The sequence below is a fragment of the Ixodes scapularis genome, unplaced genomic scaffold, assembly GCF_016920785.2.
Source record: "Ixodes scapularis isolate PalLabHiFi unplaced genomic scaffold, ASM1692078v2 PGA_scaffold0__279_contigs__length_252992795, whole genome shotgun sequence".
NCBI classification, from domain to species: Eukaryota; Metazoa; Arthropoda; class Arachnida; order Ixodida; family Ixodidae; genus Ixodes; species Ixodes scapularis.
The window spans coordinates 5213295-5234452 of NW_024609835.1; the positions used below are offsets into that span (position 1 = coordinate 5213295).

The following is a 21158-nucleotide window of genomic DNA, read 5'->3' on the forward strand; positions in this document are numbered from 1 at the left end:
CAGAAACACAGGTGAGTGATTTATTAATTTATAGACATAAATATAATAGTTCAAAATGCACGTTTTGTTGTGCTTTCTTAAATGAAGAAAAATGATTACGTAAATCTAGGTGTGCAGCAGCAGCGCTCGTCCACCGCACGTCGAATCGGGGTTAGGGCTGAACTTGGAGAAACATTCAGTGAGTATTTTCTCCATATTTGTCACTTGTCGAAACGGAATTTAATAGCAGGAACCAGTGCCGAAAGCTTGTCGGCTTTTATTAATTCCTAAACAACGAAACAGAGACGAGCGCCATCGGTGAAACGGGGCCGTAACTTCGCAAATCAAATTAAGCCTCGTTGAAGCGCGTTGTCACCTCCGTTTGCACCCGGTTTGTGTCGACCAAATCTGGGTTCATTAAACGCTTTAAATCTGCCCTTCGTGCGAGACAGTTTTTTCCGCGTTTAAACTACTCGGAAGATATTTGTTCGCTGTGTTAACCGCGTTGACGTCGCGAGCTTTTTACTACGCATTGATAGGCCTCGCGGTTGGTCCGTGGCGTCGTCCCAGATAAATGTAGGCATCGTAAACGTGTTGGGCCGGTCTAGTTTTGTGCGTCCTTCTACGACGTGTTTAGCCTTATCTTACAGCCCCTTTGGAGAAGCGGTGACTCGTCTTTCGGGTGTTATTAAGCTCGCTTTTATATATTTTGCCCAAGTAGTAACGAAGCACAGCCGGCGCCCGACCGCTGGCATTGTGCGAAAGAGGTAGAGCGTCCTTCGCGCGGTTTTCGATGATGTGTGGCTTGGACGAGGCCTAAAACGGAGCCCCCTGTCCGTGCGAGTTTTTCTCCGTTGAAGGCAGCCGCGGTATTGTCTCAGCTTTGAGTGGATTCGCGGCGGAACCGCGTGCCCTTCGTGACCGTTTCAAACGCCTCCGATGACGACGGCGACGTGAGCCTCGGGCGTGGGAGAGGGTGGCCTTTCCGGCAGTGCTCGCAGCAGTGGTCGAACCAGTCCAGTCGACGACGCCAACTCATGCGTCTCAAATTTTTCTGCTGGTGCCGTTGGGTGACCTCCGCGGTTCCAGTTTTCTTCCTCTCAGGCGTATTCATTAGTATTCATTAGTGATGCTAGTGGCTGCATTATTTTTTTCCTTAAAGGGGATTGGATTTGCATATTTGTGCTCGATCAATTGTCGGGCTGAAAGTGTCGTCGTTCGAAGCTTGGTGCGGATTTGAAACGACACGTGAAAAACTTGAATATGTTCCGGGGTTAGCCAGGTGCTGGATAATTTTGTGATCTGTAACGGTTAAGCTGGTTGGCAGGTGCTATTTTAATCAGAAATCTTGGCTGTTTTTAGTGGCATTTAGCTGTGCCTCATACATAACACCATGCAGTGTTGAAGGGGCATCAGTGAATTAGTTGATCAGCAGACCAATTAGCCGGTGCTTTCCATCGCCTTGACGCCTATACTTCGTTTCAGCTTCGGTCCAGACGCAGCCGATGCTACAAGCGCGGGCATGTGGCCCAGAACAGTGCTTGCACTGCACGAGCGCGCGTGCTTGGCAGGGATGCTGAAAGCCCGGAGCTCGCGCTTGTAGCTTTGGCTGCGTCTGGACCGAAGCTGAAACGAAGTATAGTACAGCCTTGACCCGTTATTAATTTTGTTTTGTCTATTCGTTTATTTTTGTGAAACCATTTGAATAACAGTATATTGGGCTAGTTTAGCCAAGCTACAGTATGCCGAGCTTGTTTATTTTTAATTGAAGTTTGTCATTTTAGGAGTGTGAGTTGAGTGTTGCATAAGTATTGCAGCACCATTGCCCATTTGCAACGTGGGCACTTTAGACAATTTCAATGTGGCTAGGATATTGTGTAAGGCAGGTAGCAGAAGGGTCATGGGTGTCTTGTCTTTGCAGCTGCTTTTGTATGAGTCAGAAACCCGAGAAGCCGACACTATCAGGTCAGCGCATCAAGACCAGGAAAAGAGGTGAGGAGTGGTCAGGCTTTATTTCCATGCTTCAGGGGGTGGGGGAGGTTTTTTTTGCAGGAGTTGCAATGACTTCAGGGGGTGGGGGGGGGGGGGGGATGTTAGGTTAGGTTAGGTTGCCAGCTTCTTTTGCAGTAGTTGTGGTGACGTCAGAAGGATGCCAAGCTCAAATTGGCTTTGATTGAAAGGATAGTGGATAGACCCCAGTGCGACAATTCTAGCTGTTCTCTGGATGTGTAGGAAGCAGTCTTCTTTATGAGAACAAAAAATGGCTCTGTTTTCACTAACATGCAAGATAGATGTTGAATAATTGTTGTAATCGTAAGAAATGGTGTTCCCCCAAATAAAAAATGAGCTTTTTGAAAATTGTTTAATCATCTATGATTGGGGCAAAGGGAATCTCTGGGGATTCCATCAGTTTTCAGAATGTGGGCTGCCAATCTGGTGTTTCTTGTGAAGGCTTGGCATGCAAGTGAAATAGCTTTAGACAATTCCAGAAATGGGCTTTTGGCCAGTGCCATTTCCAGCACTTTTGCAATAAGGCTCCTGCTTTGCTTGCTTTTAAAAGTGAACTGTATGCGTGCTGTGCATTTCGCACGCCGGACTGGTTTTGGTAACATTAGAGAATTGTATGTGGGGCTCTTTTTATGGACCAACACGCGGCCCTGACGTCACGCGCGGCTGCAGTGGTGCTGTCGACGGCACTGCACACACACTTCACGCGAATTCAGTTTCTGCGCACGCGCTGTGCCCACACCTGGTGTGATCTAATGCAAGCTAATGCAGCGTGTTGGTCTACAAATGTGGTTCTAGTCGTGGCATGCCATCTGCAGTCATGCTGGTGAAACCTTTTGCCTTCTTTACTGTTAATTTGCATGCAATTGAGTCTTCGTTAGCACCGTTTTTGGTGTTGACAAACCTCCGAGGCATAGTGGGTGTGTCCTGCGATGCTAGACATCTGGAAGCATGATCGGGGACATACATTGGCTGTACAGGCCTTCGCTTGCTTCCTTCTTTTTTCTTTTTTTAGTTTTGACAAGTTGATTGCTCTAGCACTGGCTCATCCTAACTCAGAGTAGTGGCTGGTATGTGTGAAAATCAAGCACCAGTTGGTGTTCATATATGCCACTGACTACACTGACTGGCGTAGTCAGTTGCAACGAAAGTCATTCGAGCTGGGAAACATGGCTTCTGTACATGGAAAGACGCGGGGTTTAATATTGGAGATTCTTGTGCGAGTTTAGAATGTTTTCTGATGGAGAGGCAAACAACCGAGTTTTGTGCGAAAACTGAGTGCTGTCGTGTGCCCGCCGAGGTCTTGACTAAAACAGTCTTGGTACCCCGCTGTCGTTTCAGATGAGAAGGAGAAGTACGACCCTGCAGGGTTCAGAGACGCTATCTTGCAAGGGTTTGCGGAAACTGGGTCTGACCTAGACGCAGTGCACAAATTTTTGGACGCTGCTGGATCCAAGCTAGACTACCGCCGCTACGGAGAGGTCATTTTCGACATTCTCCTGGCTGGTGGAATCTTGGGTGAGTTTCCGCGGGAAGTAACATTACTCTGCTTGTGCAAGGGCAACGCTCTGTTCGTGCATAACTTGGCAAGCGGAAAACAGAAGGGAGCCAATCGGGAGTGCCGGAGTACATTCCTCTTGTGGGGAACTGTCACGTGTTTGGCTTCATTACTTTGATTAATACCTTGCAGGGGACATTTACCCATTGCCAAGTTATGCTGAAACGAAGTACAGTCACGTGAACCAGTGTTGACAAAATGCGTCGCAGCTCTTTTCCTGAAGCCCAGTATAGCGATGATTCATTATTCATACTTCACGATGTGTGTGTACGCGCTGACAGGTTGTTTGAGCAATGAACGAAGTTGTGAAATACATCTCCGTTTCAGAGTGTGCATTGAGAGATTCTGGTTATGTCTCACTGTTGTGTCATGGGGTGTCTTAACAAGCAGGAGGATGTGATGTCCATATGTACTTGAGTAGCTTAATGAATGACTCTACTGCTGAAGATAAAACAGCCAAATCTTCAAGTGCCCAAGCATGCAGCGCGTCCTTTCGGGGGCTCTTGAGCATTGTCGATTTCCTCGGCCCCTCCTTGGTCGTCAACGGTGCCATTGACTCTGGTTGCAGCCCCTGGAGGCACACTGATAGTAGATGTGGACGTAGCCAAGCCCTCCCAGACGGACATCTGCATCTTTGCTGCACCCAATAACATTGACGTGCTCAAGAACTACGCCCAGGTAGGGAGCTGCTCTGTTTTTCTGTATATATTACAGGGATGGAACTGCTGTGCCAATTGCGCTGTTGTGCGCCTAATGACCCTTTGTGCGCCACACTGATACAAAGGTATAAATGAGAACGAAATTGCGCCAAGGTGCGCCCAAACTTAAATTATGAAAGAGCCTCGTCAAAATTAGCTGTCTCGCAGTTTCTGTTGGCAGCACTGACATCGGAACTTTCGGCCCAAAGGGCATGCCGGTGGGTCTGATTCTGAATCCGAAGCTCTGTATCCGGAGGTCGCTGTCATGGTTATATTTCGTATCGGCCGAGAACAGTTGTTACAGCATCCCTCGTTGCGATGCTTCTGCTACCAGACCCCTTTGAAGCCATTTGCTCGCTCTGCTTCGTCTGTCCACTCGGATGGTGCTACATGCGTGAGCACCGGGCTTTCAGTGTCCCTGCCAAGAGTGTGCGGTCGTGCAGTGCAAGCACGGTTCAATGCCTGACGCCGGCCCTTGTAGCATCGGCTGCGTCTGAACCAGGGTTCTCCTCAAGAATTTTTCAGGGGTGGGCATAACCACCATGCAAGCGAAGGGGAAAGGGGGGTGTGGGGGTAGTTTACAGTGCGGCACGATTGGGCTTGCCGACAGAATGCTCTTCGTGTAGGATCCCTAAATTTGCGGCCTTGTGAATGGCGCCACACCACGGTGATGAAACAAAAACCAAAATGCCTTGGGGGAGAAGAGAAAAAAAAGGGGAAGGAAACGTGGGGGGAAAGGCGAGCGAAGACCCGAGGATAGAGCAAGCCACGGTGCAAGCAAGCATTGAGCAGTGAAAGAAGTCCTAAACTTCCTGCTCTCTTCAGCTTACTGCCTGCGGAGAGGCTACTGCGCATTTGTCAAGTCTGTTTATTTTGTTTCTCCTTGGCCGAGCACCCACGGCTGGCGGTGCTATGCAGCTCCGCTTTCCTTGTTTGAAAGAGTGGCGACAGTTTTGATTACACGCGAGAAGGTGGCAGGGCTTGGGCCTGCTGAGTAAGACTTCCTACAGCCATCTGCGCAGCAAAATCGCATCGTCATCCTGTGGCATAATCGAGTGGTGGGTGGCAAAGCCACTGCCGCCCACTGTGTGGAGACCCCTGGTCTGGACATAAACTGAAACAAAGTAGAGCTGCCGTTGCTGCGTGCTTTTCTGGAGTCACTTCATCTGAATGGTGGAGCGAACAGCGCCGCCACATTGCGATGAACTTAAGTGTAGTTAAGTCGGTACGCCTCCCTCTTGGTTGTACTTGCGAGACTATAGACGTTTCCACTGTTTATAAATATCACAAATATTGCAGTCCGCACGTGCAAAATCACAGCCCAGCCATCACTCGCTCGCAATTGCAGCCAGCCAGAAACTGTGCATGCATAACAGAAACCAATAAATGCGCTTTTATGGAAAGCTGTATTGCAAGCCCTCTGCCTGCGTCAACCCGCCCTGAGGCCACGTGCACAGAACTAGGGAACATAACAAAGGCGGGTGAGCAGCGAGGCATATGAAAATAGGAGCTGAAAGCTATTTCGGCCTCTGTGTGTATATTTACCTCTTCGCAAGTTGGTTCCATCACGTGTCGCACTATCATGTGCAGTTTTGCTTTATGTGTTTTGTATAATACTCGTTTAATTTTGTAAAAAATGTTTTAAATAAAATGTTAATTGAAACTACCATTGGTTAAGTTCACTGGAGTTATCTGCATGCAATATTTCGAGTTCTTTTTAACATCAGGCACATTTAGTCGCTATTTTGACATTCTTAAAAGCCCGAATGCTGCTCCCAACTTGTTTAAGGCCTCTTTTTTGCTGCTCCCTTCCTGCTCGAAGCTGTAGTTTATTCTGCTCCCAAGATTGCTCCAAAGCTGCTTTGCCCAGTTCCATCCTTGGTGGTATATGACTGGATCCTAGCAGTTTTCTGTAATGCGTTCCAGTGACGGAAGAGCATCAGACAAGGTGCAGATGGGACGAGAGCGCTGTGTCACCATTCTCACGGCCTCACAAATTGAACTCCCGGCTGAATGTTAACGCAGCCCTCGTGCCTGATCTGTGTACCGCACTGCCCTCCGGAGACACAAGGTAGCAGGGTAAAAGATGGGGTGCACGACCTCAAGAAATTCAAACTTGGCATTCCATTCCCATCAAAGTGCTAGCTTTTTCAGAGCTTTCTTTCATAAACGTCGTGCATGGCAGTGTTCTCACTGTCGAGGCAAGTTCATCTGTGCAACCTCGACACGAAGCGACACGCAGTGCACTCTTTGTTGCCACTCGCTGCCTTTGCCACGATAATGCGGGAAGGGGGCAAATTTTTCACCGCGTACCGTTGCGCCTGGTCCAGCAAGCACGTAGCTTCCGTCACACCGTCGGCTTGGTAGTTAACGGGATGTGTGTGCCGATTAATGCTGCCAATTTAGGGAAGGTGAAAGCATTGCAGTGGTACTCTAAGGAGGCTTGGCTGAACTGATGTTCTGCTTGGTTGCAGCTGATCACAAAATTGATTCGACGTTACAAGTATCTGGAGAAGACTCTGGAGGATGAGTTCAAGAAGGTGCTGATCTTCCTGAAGGGGTTCACCCCGGACAACAGGCAGAAGCTAGCGCGGGTGACTGCGGTGCTGCTCGCGGGGGGCCAGGTGCCCGCCAGCGTCTTGGGCAATGCCCTGCAGGACCACCTCGTGAAGGATGGTGAGTGGCTATGCACACTAAGCCTCCTAAAACACCCAAAATTACAATCGAGGGCGGCCCAGTCCCTACTGAAAATGTGGTCAACATTTGGGAAAATGGGGGCTGTCACAAGTTTTTGTCCAGTTTTTAACGACGGAATAGAGGGTGTACGAGGGATTTCGAAGACACTTTTTCTTTTTTCTTTGTCGACCGAAAGACTGCCATCGAAATAATGGGTTGGAATGCACTAATTTGAGACAGCTAAATCTGGTCTTTGTCAGTACTACGCCTGAGCGAAGTGCAGAGGAGTGCTGACATCGCGTTTGGGCCGTACCATGCAGACTATGCCGTATTGTGTTTCTTGTAAAGCAAACGCTATTGGTAAAGCAAACGCTATCAAAGAACTTGTAATAAATGGTAGAACTTTCAGTGGAGTAGAGTTAGCAAAGAAATTTAATGACTATCTTACGAATCTATTTTCCCCTGTTCAGTTACAAAGTGGTGATCTTTGTTTAACTCAACGCATAGCAGAAAACTGCTTCTTATTTCCTACTGATGAGTGTGAAGTATGTTCGGTGTTTTTAAACCTAAAAAACAGTAAATGTGTTGATTTTAATGGTATACAGGTGCGGCCGGTAAAATATGTGATTGACATCATTACGCCGTACCTCACACATATTTTTAATTTGTCGCTCTCGACTGGCGTTTTTCCAAAGGGTATGCAGATTGCGAAGGTGTCTGTTTTATACAAGTCTGGAGATAGAAATGACATGTCCAATTACAGACCAATTTCAGTCTTACCCGTTTTTTCTAAGGGCTTAGAGAAGATTATACACGCTAGACTTAACTTTTGTGAAAAAAATTCGATATTTACTGATTTTCAATATGGCTTTCGGAAAGGTCGCTCTACTGAACTAGCTCTTCTACAGCAAAAAGAAATTATTCTAAATAATATAGAAAACAAACTCTTAACGTTGGGGATATTTATCGATTTTTCAAAAGCTTTCGACCGGATAAATCAAAAAATTCTATTTAAAAAATTAAATTTCTATGGCATTCGAGGGCATTCTCTTGCTTTAATTGAAAGTTACTTAAGTGGTCGGATGCAAACAGTTGAAATTAATGGTTTTTCTTCTATGCTGAAAGCAGTCCGAACAGGGGTACCTAAAGGTAGTGTCTTGGGGCCACTGCTTTTTAATTTATTTATAAATGATGTAGTCGCTATTGCAAGTAACGCCTCATTTGTCATGTATGCCGACGATACTAGTATATTTTTTTCAGGGAACAATATTGATATAATGATAGCCGATGCAAACACATGTCTGCAAAAGCTTAGTTCATGGACTGTCTCAAATTCCCTAAGAATAAATGAAACCAAAACAAAAGCCGTTATCTTTAAATCAAAAGGTAGAGTGTGCAATCCTAATGTAAAGTTAATGTTGAATTCTTTGGAAATTGAATTTGCAAGCACTGTTAAAACTTTAGGCATAATTCTTCATGAACATATGTTATGGGACTCCTATATTCAAAATCTTACACTTAAGCTTTCAAATATCGTAGGAATTCTATATAAGCATCGCCATACATTACCATCTAGTATTAAACTCTTAATTTATAATGCATTGTTCAATTCTTGTATATCCTACTGTAACCTGGTGTGGGCAACCACGACCACTACAAACCTTAATAAACTTTTTTTATTGCAGAAGAGAGCAATTCGATTCGTAGCCAATGCGTCGTATTACGCACACACCGATCCACTTTTCTGTAAGCATAAAGTAATAAAAATACAAGAATATTACAAATATAAGCTTGCGACAGTATACGCGGCATCCCTTAAGTATTTTAACCACCCATTACTGCGGTTTTCTAGACTAAGTGTTAAAAATACGGTATACGGGGTACGTAGCGCCGGGTCCCTGAGAGTACCTCGTCCTAGAACAAATTATGGGCTTCAAATGTTACAGCATACATTGCCAACATTACTGAACTTTTTAAGAGACCACCATGTCTGTCTTGATGCGCTAAATAAGAAAACAATACGCACAATATTCACTTCTAACTTTTAAACTTTTTTCTCCTGCATAGAACTGCCTGTTTTGTTTTTTCGCCTTTAAAATGTTTCTGTTAACGTTTCCTGTCTGCCGATAGGGGGCAGGGGCTTTGTCAAGCTGCACATTTTGCAGCTTTTTTCCCTGTGTCCGTCACCCATATGTACAAATGGGAGTAAATAAATGAATTGAATTGTCTTTGTGGTTAAAGACTGAAGACCGATGTGTTGGTGGGCGCCTCGTTGCAGGAATTGCTCTGCAGTTCCTGCTGGACGTCTTCCAGACATGGCTGGAGGAGAAAGACCCCTCCACCCTGTGGGCCGTGCTGCGCAAGTCGGGCATCGACTCCAGGCTCATGGTGAGTGAACGGAAGCTCCGGCTCTTTCGGGTTGTACGGTTACATTGTCTAAGGTCACCGTTGGAATGAGAGCAGCGGAACATCTTGTTTGAATGCCTGTCTTCCAGCACGAGTTCATTGCCTTCTGTCATGTTTTGACTGTGCATGCGTGGGTGGGGTTTGTGAGACCTCGAAGAGTTGTCGAGGGTGTAGAGCTTGCGCTGGAGGTGGGACGACCCGGGGACGTTGCCATCATCCTTGTCCTGTTTGCGACCGAGGTCAGAAGCGAGTGGACCTTCATGTGGAGAAAGCCCACGCGTACACTTTTCCGCAAGAACGACAAGTGTGACAAGGCATTGTGAATGTCGAGGCTGAAACGCGGGTTCTACGGCAAAACCCTGGCTTTATCTGGGAGATGGCAAGCAGCTTGGCATCTTCCGTTACTGTGGCGTGATGGGTTAAAGCGGCCTTCCATTCTGTCCCCGCAGGAGTTCTTCCCAGTGAGCAAGCGAAGCCCTGAAAATTTCACGGCTACCTTCAAGGCTCACGGCATTTCGCAGCTCCTGGATTACCAGGTGAGCTCTCCGTGCGAGCGAGGCCGTTTCCCCGCATCCTCAAATAGATGTCGTCCGGTTTAGAGCGTGCTTCGGTGGGTTTATTTTTTTTGAATACCCTCAAGGCCCATGGGGCATCACAGAGATGGTAGATACATGGACTAAATACATCAACAGTGGTGCAATATACTTTAAAATTACAAACATCAAATAAATGCAGGAATTTGAAAAGTATTCGGTTATGGCAGATTTAAATGATGACAAATCTTCAAGGGAAGGGGGGAGCTTCCACTCTGAGCTGGTTTTGGGGATGAAAGAATCAAAAAAACATACTTGTGCTGTTGCTGCAAAAATATGAAGGCTGCGAGTTAAGTTCCGGTTTCAAAGCTGGGCAATGAAAGAAAGAGAGAGAGATGCAAAATTTTTCTTCAAATTAATAGATAAAAAAATGGGAGATTTGATTTCATTAACGAAACGCTAGCAAAACGGAAATAGTTAGATAAAATAAAGTGTGCCGAATGATTCTGGACAGATTCAATTGCATCAATGGGAGTATGTTGAGCTGTGTCCCATATACTTGACATGTATTCTAGCTTTGGGTGGATAAGTGTCCAATATAAAAGTAGCTTGAGGGAGGAGGGGACTTGGGCAAAATTACGACGCAAGTAACCGGGGGTGCAATTCGCATTGTTAATGACTTAGTGGACGTGGGCATGCCATGAGAAGGTTATTAGTTATGTGAACTCCTAAGTACTAGTTCGTCAATAACGCAAAGCCAAGAAACTGGGAAGTTCATGCCTACTAGAACATGCGGCGGAAAGTGCTGCGGCCTGTTGGCAGATGTGTTTACCACAACTGGAAATCGGAAGCTAAGGCATGTTTGCAATAATCTTTGGATCATAGAAATGGGGGTCAGAAAGGAGCTTGGTGTTGTAGTTGATGTAGTCTTTTGGCAAGTAAGAGTTAAACATGAATGAAGCTCTGGAAGCTCCTTACAGTTGTAGTTAGATTGTCCTTTTTACGTTTTAATTTGAGTGACTTTTAGTGTATCTTGTGTGTAGGGTGGTGAACAACCTAACTTGAGGTCTGTGTCTCCCTGAGCTTCATGTTTTGCAGGTCTCAGTTGTTTTCTTTTTCTTCAGAGGGCTCAGGAGGCTTCTTCAGTGAAGAAGGACCTGCAGCAGCAGGTGATAAACCAGCTGAAGAATGAAGTTGGGGTGAAGGAGGTGAGACCCTCAGCCTCTGGTGCTTCCTTCACACCTCTCGGGCTGACTGCATACATTCGAGTTGGTCGGACAAATGAAGAGTCTGCTTTGAGCCATGTGACTGCAGCCCGCGTGTTGCCCAGATGGCAGTTCACAATTGTACTTCTTATCACTGCATCTCATGTAGGTGAGGGGTTGGCCAACTTTTCGATCCCAAAGAACACCTTACCTGCCTCCGGCATTAGGCTCCTTGGATTTACTTGCACCGGTGCAGAAAGGGTTAGCGTAGTGCATAGAACTGCAGGGCAATGTAGTTCTAAATGTTTTTTTGTATAGGCTACACTTATACATCCAATACGGTGGTGTACAGGAAGTGCAGGGAAATTGAAAATGGTGGTTGTTGCTGTAACACGGTGCAGGAGCCTGGAAACTTTAACTGTGGCGCACACACCAGCGGCAACTAAACTAAATGACAAAGAGTTAACAAAGAGACTGAGTTGTGCATCAATGCGCTCGGATGTACTGAAACACTGTTGAACTTCGATCTAACAAAATCATGCTTGGAGCTGGAGACCTCGTTAAATCTCAGATTTAATCGAAGTTTCTCTTTTTCGTCCATTAGCCATTGGCTCCAGTCGTGTAAATGCTCATTTATAAATCGTGTTCTTTGGCAAATTTTCTTCTTGTTTCTTTGACCTGTTTAATAATATGTATGCAATGTGCGAAGACTTTGTTTTTTCATACAAATTGCGGCGTAAAACTGCTTGATTGCCAAACCCAGAATAAAATAAATTGTCTTCAGTGGAAGAAAGATGAGAAGAGGAAACAGGATCGCGTTCCTCGCGAATTTAATTCAATCAAGGCTCAAAGTGTAGCGCTTAAACTGGGAAAACATTACCTGGCGGACGAAACGATCGGTAGAATTTGGGTGCTCAAGAAATGCCACAATTTTTCGTGTCCAACTCCCGTCAAAGTTTATATAAAATCAAAGGCAAAGTCGAGGTGCGGGTTTTACTCGAGTTGCGGCAGGCAGCTTGGCTTCTCTGCAATGCGTGCAAAGTCGTGGGATAGATTTCTCATAGTCCCTCTTCTCCAGTCTCTCCTAGGGACTTTCTTCTTCCCACCTTCTCCTTTTTTCGGGTAGCCATCTTTCTTTTTTGTGAGCCAAGCAGCCAAACTGAGCCGTTGATTTGACGGCAACGCATGGAGCCTCGTTGCTGTCGGCGGTTCTTGGGTTCCGACCTCTTCGGCAAAGAATCCAACAGTTGTTGGACCTGTTGCCAAGGAGATGGAAAACCGAGTGGCAGGCCGGAGCTAAAAGCCGCCACGACGTCGAAGAGTCGCACATGGGATAATAGAGGAAGAGAGATAGTCTATAGACGGTTAGCCGTGAACGAAGATCATTCCGCCGTTCGAAGACCTGTGCATACCCCGAACTTTAAAGAGCCTTGCAAGGTTCGTCGAGGAGAAAAGAGGTGGCAATCGCGCCGTGTTGACAGAATTGGCGCGGAACCGTTTCAAAAGGTGCCGTATCTGCAATTGCCTCGATGGCAAGGATTATGACGCTACCTGCAACACTGGAGGCACCTCGGATAGCCGCAGCGACTGTTGGGACGAGCGTATTAAAAATAAAGGTAGGGTTCCTAGTGAGAGTTGGACATGGCTTTGCGCGGTTAGTGCAGGCAATGTGCAAGGTTTAATTTTGCTTTTTCCGAAGGTGGGTAGTTAGCGAGGACAAGTAATGTGCACGAAAATATGGTATGCAGTTTATAAAGTGTCGCGGAATTAATACCTTATTTGCACGAATACAACGCGACCACGAATATAATGCGAGGCAGAATTGCATAAATGCCGTTCCTGCTCTTGGCTTGGCTTGTGTTGGCTTGAATTGGCCAGTGCCCGCATTTCCGTGTGGCGTGCTGCATTTCTGTGGCGTGCTTTTTTGCCTGCGTTGTTCAAATGCAAAAGCAGTAAAAATGCTTTTTATGTTTTTTCTCCCCTTCACATGGCCCAATAGATAATAAATTCCTTTCCACACCCCCATTTCTTTTCCTACGGGATGTCCTGCATTGAGCGGAGAGATAGATTTCTCCAGACTCGCGCGCCTCGTGCATGAACTCAATTCTGAATATGACACGAGGTGCATTTTGGAGCACATAATTTGCGTTATATTCGTGCAAATGTGGTATATCAGGGATAGACTGTCCCACTTTGCTATAGGGGGTGCAGCTATCCTCCGACTTGACAGTGGGGATGTTGCTTTGGCTGTATGTGGCACTGACTTGATGGTGGGGATGTTGCTTTGGCTGTGGGTGGCCCCCGTAGTTGCCTCGGTCGCTTTGAGGCAAAGCACCGGTCTCCGATCCAGATTTGACGGGATTTGGCAGATAAAAGTATGAAATTTGACTTGGTCGGCGATCCTCCGTTGCAGATCATCACGAGCGTGAAGGAGTACATGACCAAGTACTCGCTGCCGGAGCACGATGTGGCGGTGCTGCTGTGGACGACACAGATGTCGGGCATGGACTGGAACAAGAAGGAGGAGCTGGTGGCGGACCAGGCCCTGAAGCACCTGAAGCAGTACACGCCGCTGCTGGAGGCCTTCACCACCACCCCGAGGGCGGAGGTGGCCCTGCTGGTCAAGGTGCAGGAGTTCTGCTACGACAACATGAACTTCATGAAGGTCTTCCAGAAGATTGTGATCCTGTTCTACAAGACGGACGTGCTCAGCGAGGACTCGATCCTCAAGTGGTACAAGGGGGCCCACTCGCCCAAGGGCAAGAGCGTCTTCCTGGACCAGATGAAGCGCTTCGTCGACTGGCTCCAGAGTGCCGAAGAAGGTGAGGAACGCACCCCGAGCAGCGGGTCGAGAAGTCTGACGGGCAAAGGATCGGGCCTTCTGCCTCCGATGACGGTTTGTTGTATGCGCAGCCGGAGCCCGGCAAAAGGCAACGACCGCAGCCTGGAGGCAGAGTTCTGCATTCTTAGCCCGTCGTCGGCTGCGCACGAACACGTGGGCACTGCACGTGCATAGACGTCTTATCTGTTGCGAATCTGGTTTCTGCACACATGCAGTGGGAAACGCTAGCTCAGTGCAAACGGCTTGTTGGTGTATAGGATCTTGACGCAGTCACGCAGAATTGACCGTAGATTAGGCACGTGTGTCGTGTCAGTAGAGGGCTCGTCTTCATGAGGCACCGACATTTCACGAAAAGGTTTAGTAAGTTAGTCAAACTTGTTATGCCTCTGAGGTGTTGACTATGCTCGGTTTGTCCCTTAACCCGCTGTTGTGTGATTCCATTCTCCGTGACCGCGTGCATTCCCGTCTATCGGGCTCGTCTTTTTGTGCGTCGGGTAGGTCACAGTTCCTCCTTTAGGTCCGATATATTGAAAAAGTCTAAACGATCTGCGTCCGAAAAAGTTGGTCGGGGACTGTAGTTTTGCGACATCGTGGCGACGCTTGACCGGGCCTCGTCAAACCTCGCCTTCCCCCGTTCTTTCTCGCAGAGTCCGAGGGCGAGGACTGAAGGGGGCCAAGTGTGGCCACGAGACGACGCAAGACTGTGCACACCACGTCGAGGCGCCCCTCACCACCACCCTTGTGCACATCTCCCCCCTCTCCCCCTTTGCCGCCGCCAACGCGACGACGACGACGACTGCTGCCGCTGCTGCCACCTCGTAAAGCTAAAAACAAGACGCCGACAAAAAAAAGACAAAACGAGAGAGGAAACTGAAGGCCACCGGGAACTCTTGGTAGTAGCCTGGAATTGGCGAGGAAGAGTTTGTATCACTCAAAGATTATTTTTGTAATGAGGTGATTTGCCCCCCCCCCCCCCCCCCCCTCCCTGTGCACCCCCCCTCCCCCCTTCCCGTTGTCCCCCATCCTTAAGACGAGGGACGGTTGTTCTGTTAAGAGGAAAGAGCGGTGGCTTCGGACTTCATTTTCCTGTTCTTGTAGTTGAATTTCGAGGAAACGAAATACAAAGTAACAACTCAACTGCTCCCTTGTCCTCTCCTTTCACTGTACGTCGGTCTCGTTTGAGCGTGTCCATCTTTCCACTGAACGAGTGTGTTCTGGGAGTAATAAATTGTTAACTTTCTGGCAAGGCTGATGATTGCCCTCTTTCATAATCACTGTTTCTACTCGTTTTTTTGTTTAAGTGTGTAGGAGTCTAGGCAGTCAGGTCTCTAGTTTAGGGACAGTTTGGTATGCGTTGGGCTGTTTCTGAAAAGGCATGTTCCGTCATGTGGTAGATTCTTTGTGTAAATCGGAGTGGATAGGTTTTCCGCTGGTGCCAAGCCTCTATGTACCTACTAAGAAAATGGAAAACCTATGTGACAACCATGTTCATCGTCCAACGTGGGATGAAGGTAGCTGAACAGCACCCAGCATGCTTCTCATCACGAATAATTGATGGGGGGGGGGGGGGGGGGGGTTGGAAGTAGTTGTGTGTATTGTATAATACCTGCCCATCCCATTTCCTTTTTTTTTTTAATTCCTTAGAATTGTGCCACACCTGTGCCATGATGGGCTTAAAGGGATATTGAACCGAAATTCGGACCTCAAAAGGCTGGAGAAATGGACGGGACGCTGCAAAAACGAAAAGCATCAATCGTACAGCGATATTTCTGACGGATGGTGGTATTTCTAGAAAAGAAGCGCGCGATTGAATGCTGCAGACAAGGCATGCGACCTCGCAATTCCCATTCCCTCTTCGCTTCGTCCCTTGAGCTGGTGAAACGAAGTGAGGTTGCTTCCCCTTATTAAAGTGAAAGCCTTGAATGTCTAGTCGTTCAGTCCTTGAGCGAAAACACGTCGGCGACACGAAAGGTACCAAAAACCCCGGTTCACCACTGGACCACGAGATGGCGTTACTTGTGCCAGATTCTGCGAAGGCACGCGTGCTGCCCAAACCCAGCGGGAGAAGACTCGCTCGGGCAGAGGTGAAGAGCGGGCGTGCGACATGCCGTGAGATCGACTGCACCAAAAGTATGTCGTCAGGGGATGCGCTGTCTTCGTAGGTTCGCTATCACCGGGATCGGCGCTTGGGCTTTAGCCTTTAAGTCGTCTTGGGGATAACATAAGGGACCCTGTGAATTTTCTCAACTGTTACAGGAGCATCGTGGCGTCATGGTCCTCGCTTGATAGCACCCTTTTCCAAAAATAGGCCATCCGTTTGAGATATCAATGTATGAGTGAGGTTGTGGAGTTCATAGCGTCCCGTTCAATGCTTCTGCAGCCTTATTTTGTGAAATCCTAATTCCTGTTCAGCATCCCTTTAAGCACAAAGAAACAAAAACATTGTCGACTGCATTTGATTGGTTTAACCCAGGGGTCTCCAAACTTTTTGGCAAAGGGGCCGGATCGGTGATCTGTCGTGTAGAGGGCCGGACTATAATATAAATATTCCTAGAGCATTTAAAAAAATGTGAGAGATAAAAAAAAAGGTAAGGCAGATCGATACTATATACTGTATTTTTAAGTTATTTAGTTTTGTATGTAGTAACTGTATTTAGTTAATCGTGACTATATCTGGGACCCAGAAAACTCGCCACGAATAAATCAAAGCGCATAAGAATTGTGGAATCTACACAGGACAAAATGTGTGATATAACTGATGCTGACGATATGCAATTGATACAACATAGGACACTAAGCATAATACACATGGGAACACGGGAATTTTAATATGCATAGTATTTACACATAAACGGTGAGGGAAGTGCTGCGCCAACTGGTGCCATTAACGAAGTCTGCTACATCTTGCACCAAAATGCCATTTTTGCTAAAAACTGCACCACACCTGCTCCAAAAGGACTTAAAAAATTATTGTTTAACTTTAATGTTTAGAGAAGTATAGAGGGAAAGGAAAATGGTACATGTTTTACAGCGTCTCTTTCTGTCGAGAGCACAGTCGAAGGCTCGAACACATGTGACCACAAACACATACTGAAACCGCAAGTCACGGAACATCCGTTGCACCTGATTGTTCTAACCGATGAAACAACACGTAAAGAAAGATGACGAATGACTGGTGTTGCGCTTTGACTTATGATGAAAGGAATATTTCTCGTCAAACGCGCTGCCCTGTTGATGCGTTGCTTGGTTGATCGCCGACATTGTCTAAATTTGCAGACGATCTCGGCGATTTCAAGAGCTAAAAGTCGCGAGAAAACTGCGAAATGCTAGGTTGGCGAATACCGTGATAAGAAAGAACCAGGGTCTTCTACTTCTCATGAGATCCCTTGATTATCATGTTCCACGTGCATCCGTGCCGTGGCTTTTGCACCGCTCCCGTCAGCCCTCACCGCCTCTCACCAGGGCTAAAGTCGCTGGATCCTGGGAAAGTAACGCCATTGCCTTTCCTGCCCGCTAACCGGACACAAACATATGCTGACACACAGACGACCAAACCTCGCAAGCTGATTGGCTGATCGCTCCCAGTTGCCATGGCAATCGCCATTTCTGTCCGTTCAGATCTTCGGAAAGGTCATCAGGGTCGTTCCGAACCAGTCGCGCCATAATCGCCATGGAGCATCATTGTACTGAAAGCATTTTTGGCACTGTGCGTGCAATTCATCTATCAATCATGCTTATCTACACAGATCTCTTACACCGGTATTGTTGTACTTGCGTATTTCAGGACTGGAACAGGTTTCAATGCCGCCAGCATACCTCGGCAAACCTCACTCATGAGGGCCCTCACTCACCCTCACTCACCCTCATCTTCACAGGTGAGGTGAGGGTGAGTGAGTTTCTGAACCAGGAAAATTCATGAGTGTGAGGGTGAGTGAGGGCTGTGAGGGCTGTGAGGGCGGTGAGGGCCGTGAGGGCCGTGAGGGCGGTGAGGGCCGTGAGGGCGGTGAGGGCGGTGAGGGCGGTGAGGGCCGTGAGGGGCGTGAGGGCGGTGAGTGGCGTGAGGGCCATGAGTGCGTGAGTGGTGTGAGGGCGGTGAGTGCATAAGGGGTGTGAGGGCCATGAGTGCGTGAGGGCAGTGAGTGGCATGAGAGGCGTGAGGGCCGTGAGGGCGGTGAGTGCATGCGGTGTGTGAGGGCCATGAGTGTGTGAGAACGGTGAGTGCGTGAGGCCCCCTTCAGATCGAGCATCTTTCTCTGCAATTTTGGTGTTAATGGCGGGTTGTTCTCTAGCTTTCCCTATAGATCGACACGAATTTCTGACGTCGGGTTCGGCTCGAAATAAGCAAGCAACTCGGAGCAATTCGAATACGTTTGAAGCGGCTGCATCCAATCAGGGACGCAAAATTTTCACGTGATACCTCGTGCCGGTGATGATGACACCGAATGACTTGGTTCTGGTTTGAAATCGATCGTTTTTTTTGGAAATAAACCGTTTCAGAAAGGTGCGTTAGTATTCTTAACGAGGTTTAAATGCATAAAAACACGTTTATAATGCGTAATTCTGTCTAAATAGTGCAAGAAAAATAAAATTTTATGATGACGATGGCAAATTGCAGCAATTGGTTGCTGCGTGTGATCGCGGGCGGCCCGTGTTGCTGGTGTTGCGACGTAGTTTCTGGGCGAAATTGCCCCATCTGAAGCTGGCCTGAGTGGCGTGGGGGCCATGAGTGCGTGAGGGGCGTGAGGGGTGTGAGGGCCGCATGGGCGGTGAGGGCCGTGAGGGCGGTGAGTGGCGTGAGGGCGGTGAGTGGCGTGAGGGCGGTGAGTGGCGTGAGGGCTGTGAGTGCGTGAGGGCGGTGAGTGGCGTGAGGGCTATGAGTGCGTGAGGGCGGTGAGGGCCGTGAGGGCGGTGAGGGCCGTGAGGGCCATGAGTGAGTGAGGGGCATGAGGGCCATGACGGCGGTGAGGGGCGTGAGGGCCGTGAGGGCGGTGAGTGCGTGAGGGCCGTGAGGTTCAGTGAGGGTGAGTGAAGTGCTGAAGGTGAGTGTGACTGTGAGGGTGAGGGTGAGTGAGGGGCTGAAGGTGAGTGTAGCTGTGAGGGTGAGGGTGAGTGAGGGGCTTAGGTGAGTGTGGCTGTGAGGGTGAGGGTGAGTGAGGGCGACCTAAATTGCCGACCTCTGGCCGCCAGGCACCGACGCCGCATGTAATAGCGGTGCGAAGATGTGTGCTTGCTTCGCCAGTGTGTTGTGTGGATAACAAATCTCGATACTTCTCTATAAAGCTACCCCTCACCAGCGAATATTCATCGGCTCGCGAAGAATGGAAAGGAGAAACTGCCCCGTCCACGAACTAAAATGGTGAACATACGGGGAGCTTGGCGCTAATTTCCCAGGATCCAATGGCATTAATCGGAGCGTGCGCGTCGACATGGGGGAGCGCCTGGGTGAGAGCGATAGTCTCGGAAACTGTGTTCAGTACTATTACGGGTCTACCTTCTTTGGTCTTGACTGTAGGTTGACCTCTGATTTTAAAAAGCTGTGCTGGGAAATAGAAAAATAAAACAAAATACCCGGGTCTATATTTGAAGAACTCGGTAGTCAAGGTCATTCCCGTGCAGCTGTCGATCGAAAGAGCAGCGAACTTTCGCTTAGCTCTGGTTCCAACGCCTTTAAAGAGCAATGTCACATTTAAAGGATAGGTGTAGGCTCTCATAATATTTGTGCGTAGTTGATTTTGAGGTTTCTGGTATTAGAGTCGAGTTTGATGGATCCAGAAAACTTGGGGTGTTTTAGCGGATATGGCGGCTTTTGCTGGCATTTTACAGAAATTATGTTTCTGGGCTAATTCAACAACCGAGTGTAAAACAAGGAAGGAAGTGAGGTTTTTTTCCCAACTGAAGTGTTGCTCTATGATTCCTTTTTCAACCGATTTTGAATACCCGTTGTTAATGGTACCTACTCTGACCAAGGCTTTATTTTTGAAAAGAAAACTGTGCGTTCCTTTTGCGCCCTTCCTATTTGAAGGACGCAAGAGGGAAAGAAAGACGAGCTTTATCCCAGGTTACGATAAGGTTCATTTTTCCAGCCTAAGGAGAATTCCGCGTTGTTGTTGTTGTTGTTGTTTTAGTTTATTTCTCGTCAAATTTGAAGGCTGTTTTTCGGAGTTTGTTTTTGGCTGAGAATTCGGGGTTTATCGGAGGTTATAATTGTTAGATTTCCCATTCTCTGAAATTCTGAATTTAATTTACAGTGTTCCCAATTTTTAAAAATTAAAAAAATAAATCCGGGTATTCTGATTTGTTGGCCTGAAGGAACCTTAACTAAATGCGGCTAACCCCTTCTGTCAATAGTTCAAGAGATTTCAGAGGAAACTGCAGTGGTATCTCATCAGGATCACTGACCCTGCGCTCTTATGAAGTTTATTTTTAAATCGCCGTCTTATATTTGCTTTTTATTTTGTCGTGACCTCAAAAATTTTGAGTTTCTCATAAAAATCGAAATTGACGAAAAATTTACCGGCGAGTGTTATTCGAATTTATGGGAAAACACGGAATATTATTAATAAATCTGTGGCGATAGCCACTGAGAAAAGCGACTACGTCTGACGCATTCCAAAATCGAACTGATCTCCTCGTTTTTATTTGCACGCGATCTTCTTCTTTTCTCAGTGGCTATCGCCACAAATCAAAGAGGGTGCCGATTAATCGGGTTCAAATGTTTAATCGATGCCCCAGTAATAAGTAATAGGCTCGAGTATCATTATCAAAGATGAACTCATTTAGTGATGCAATCACTTTTTTTCATTTTCAAGCGATGTGTTGACGTGTCAGCATCTGCTCCAAAAGCGTCAGTGGCTGCTCCAAAGGAATATTTTGCCTGCTACAGAGCCTGCTACAAAGGTCAAATTCCGCTTTCGTCACTGTCAACATCTAATCAGAGCTCTGCGCTGTGAGGTTCCGCTTTTGCCAGAGTTCGGCTCTCCACAAGAAGCTCGGCGTACGTGCACTCGCCTCACTTTCGTATTGCTGCCTGATCACACTTCTCTGCAATGCACCCGTGCGCACCTCAACCACTCGCCTCACTTTTGTATTGCTGCCTGATAGCACACTTCTCTGCAATGCACCCGTTCGTCAACTGTGCTTGATTGAAGTTGTTCGACGAAGCAGATTCTTGAAACCCGACGTGAACGGTAGACCCATCTTTGAGGACCCGGCGAAAGTTCTACGAAATCGCAGCACCGGGGGAAAGCAGCGCAG

General features: G+C 47.5%; 1 protein-coding gene across 1 annotated transcript; it reads left to right on the forward strand.

Moving 5' to 3' along the window:
- The first annotated feature begins 105 nt into the window (after positions 1-105).
- LOC8052400 (basic leucine zipper and W2 domain-containing protein 1) lies at positions 106-15156 on the forward strand. Its single transcript, XM_029968180.4, has 10 exons — positions 106-178; positions 1901-1971; positions 3328-3504; positions 4113-4222; positions 6717-6918; positions 9197-9306; positions 9774-9860; positions 10982-11065; positions 13476-13884; positions 14552-15156. The coding sequence occupies exons 2-10, from the start codon at positions 1911-1913 to the stop codon at positions 14569-14571; spliced, it is 1260 nt and encodes a 419-aa protein (XP_029824040.1). The 5' UTR covers positions 106-178; positions 1901-1910; the 3' UTR covers positions 14572-15156.
- The last annotated feature ends 6002 nt before the right edge of the window (positions 15157-21158 follow it).

Bases quoted from the DNA above. Each gene is read 5' to 3' on its own strand.
- LOC8052400 (XM_029968180.4), top strand. From the start codon at position 1,911: ATGAGTCAGAAACCCGAGAAGCCGACACTATCAGGTCAGCGCATCAAG. The intron at 1,972-3,327 runs GTGAGGAGTGGT...CTGTCGTTTCAG, and splicing joins CATCAAGACCAGGAAAAGAG to ATGAGAAGGAGAAGTACGAC. The intron at 9,861-10,981 runs GTGAGCTCTCCG...CTTTTTCTTCAG, and splicing joins CGCAGCTCCTGGATTACCAG to AGGGCTCAGGAGGCTTCTTC.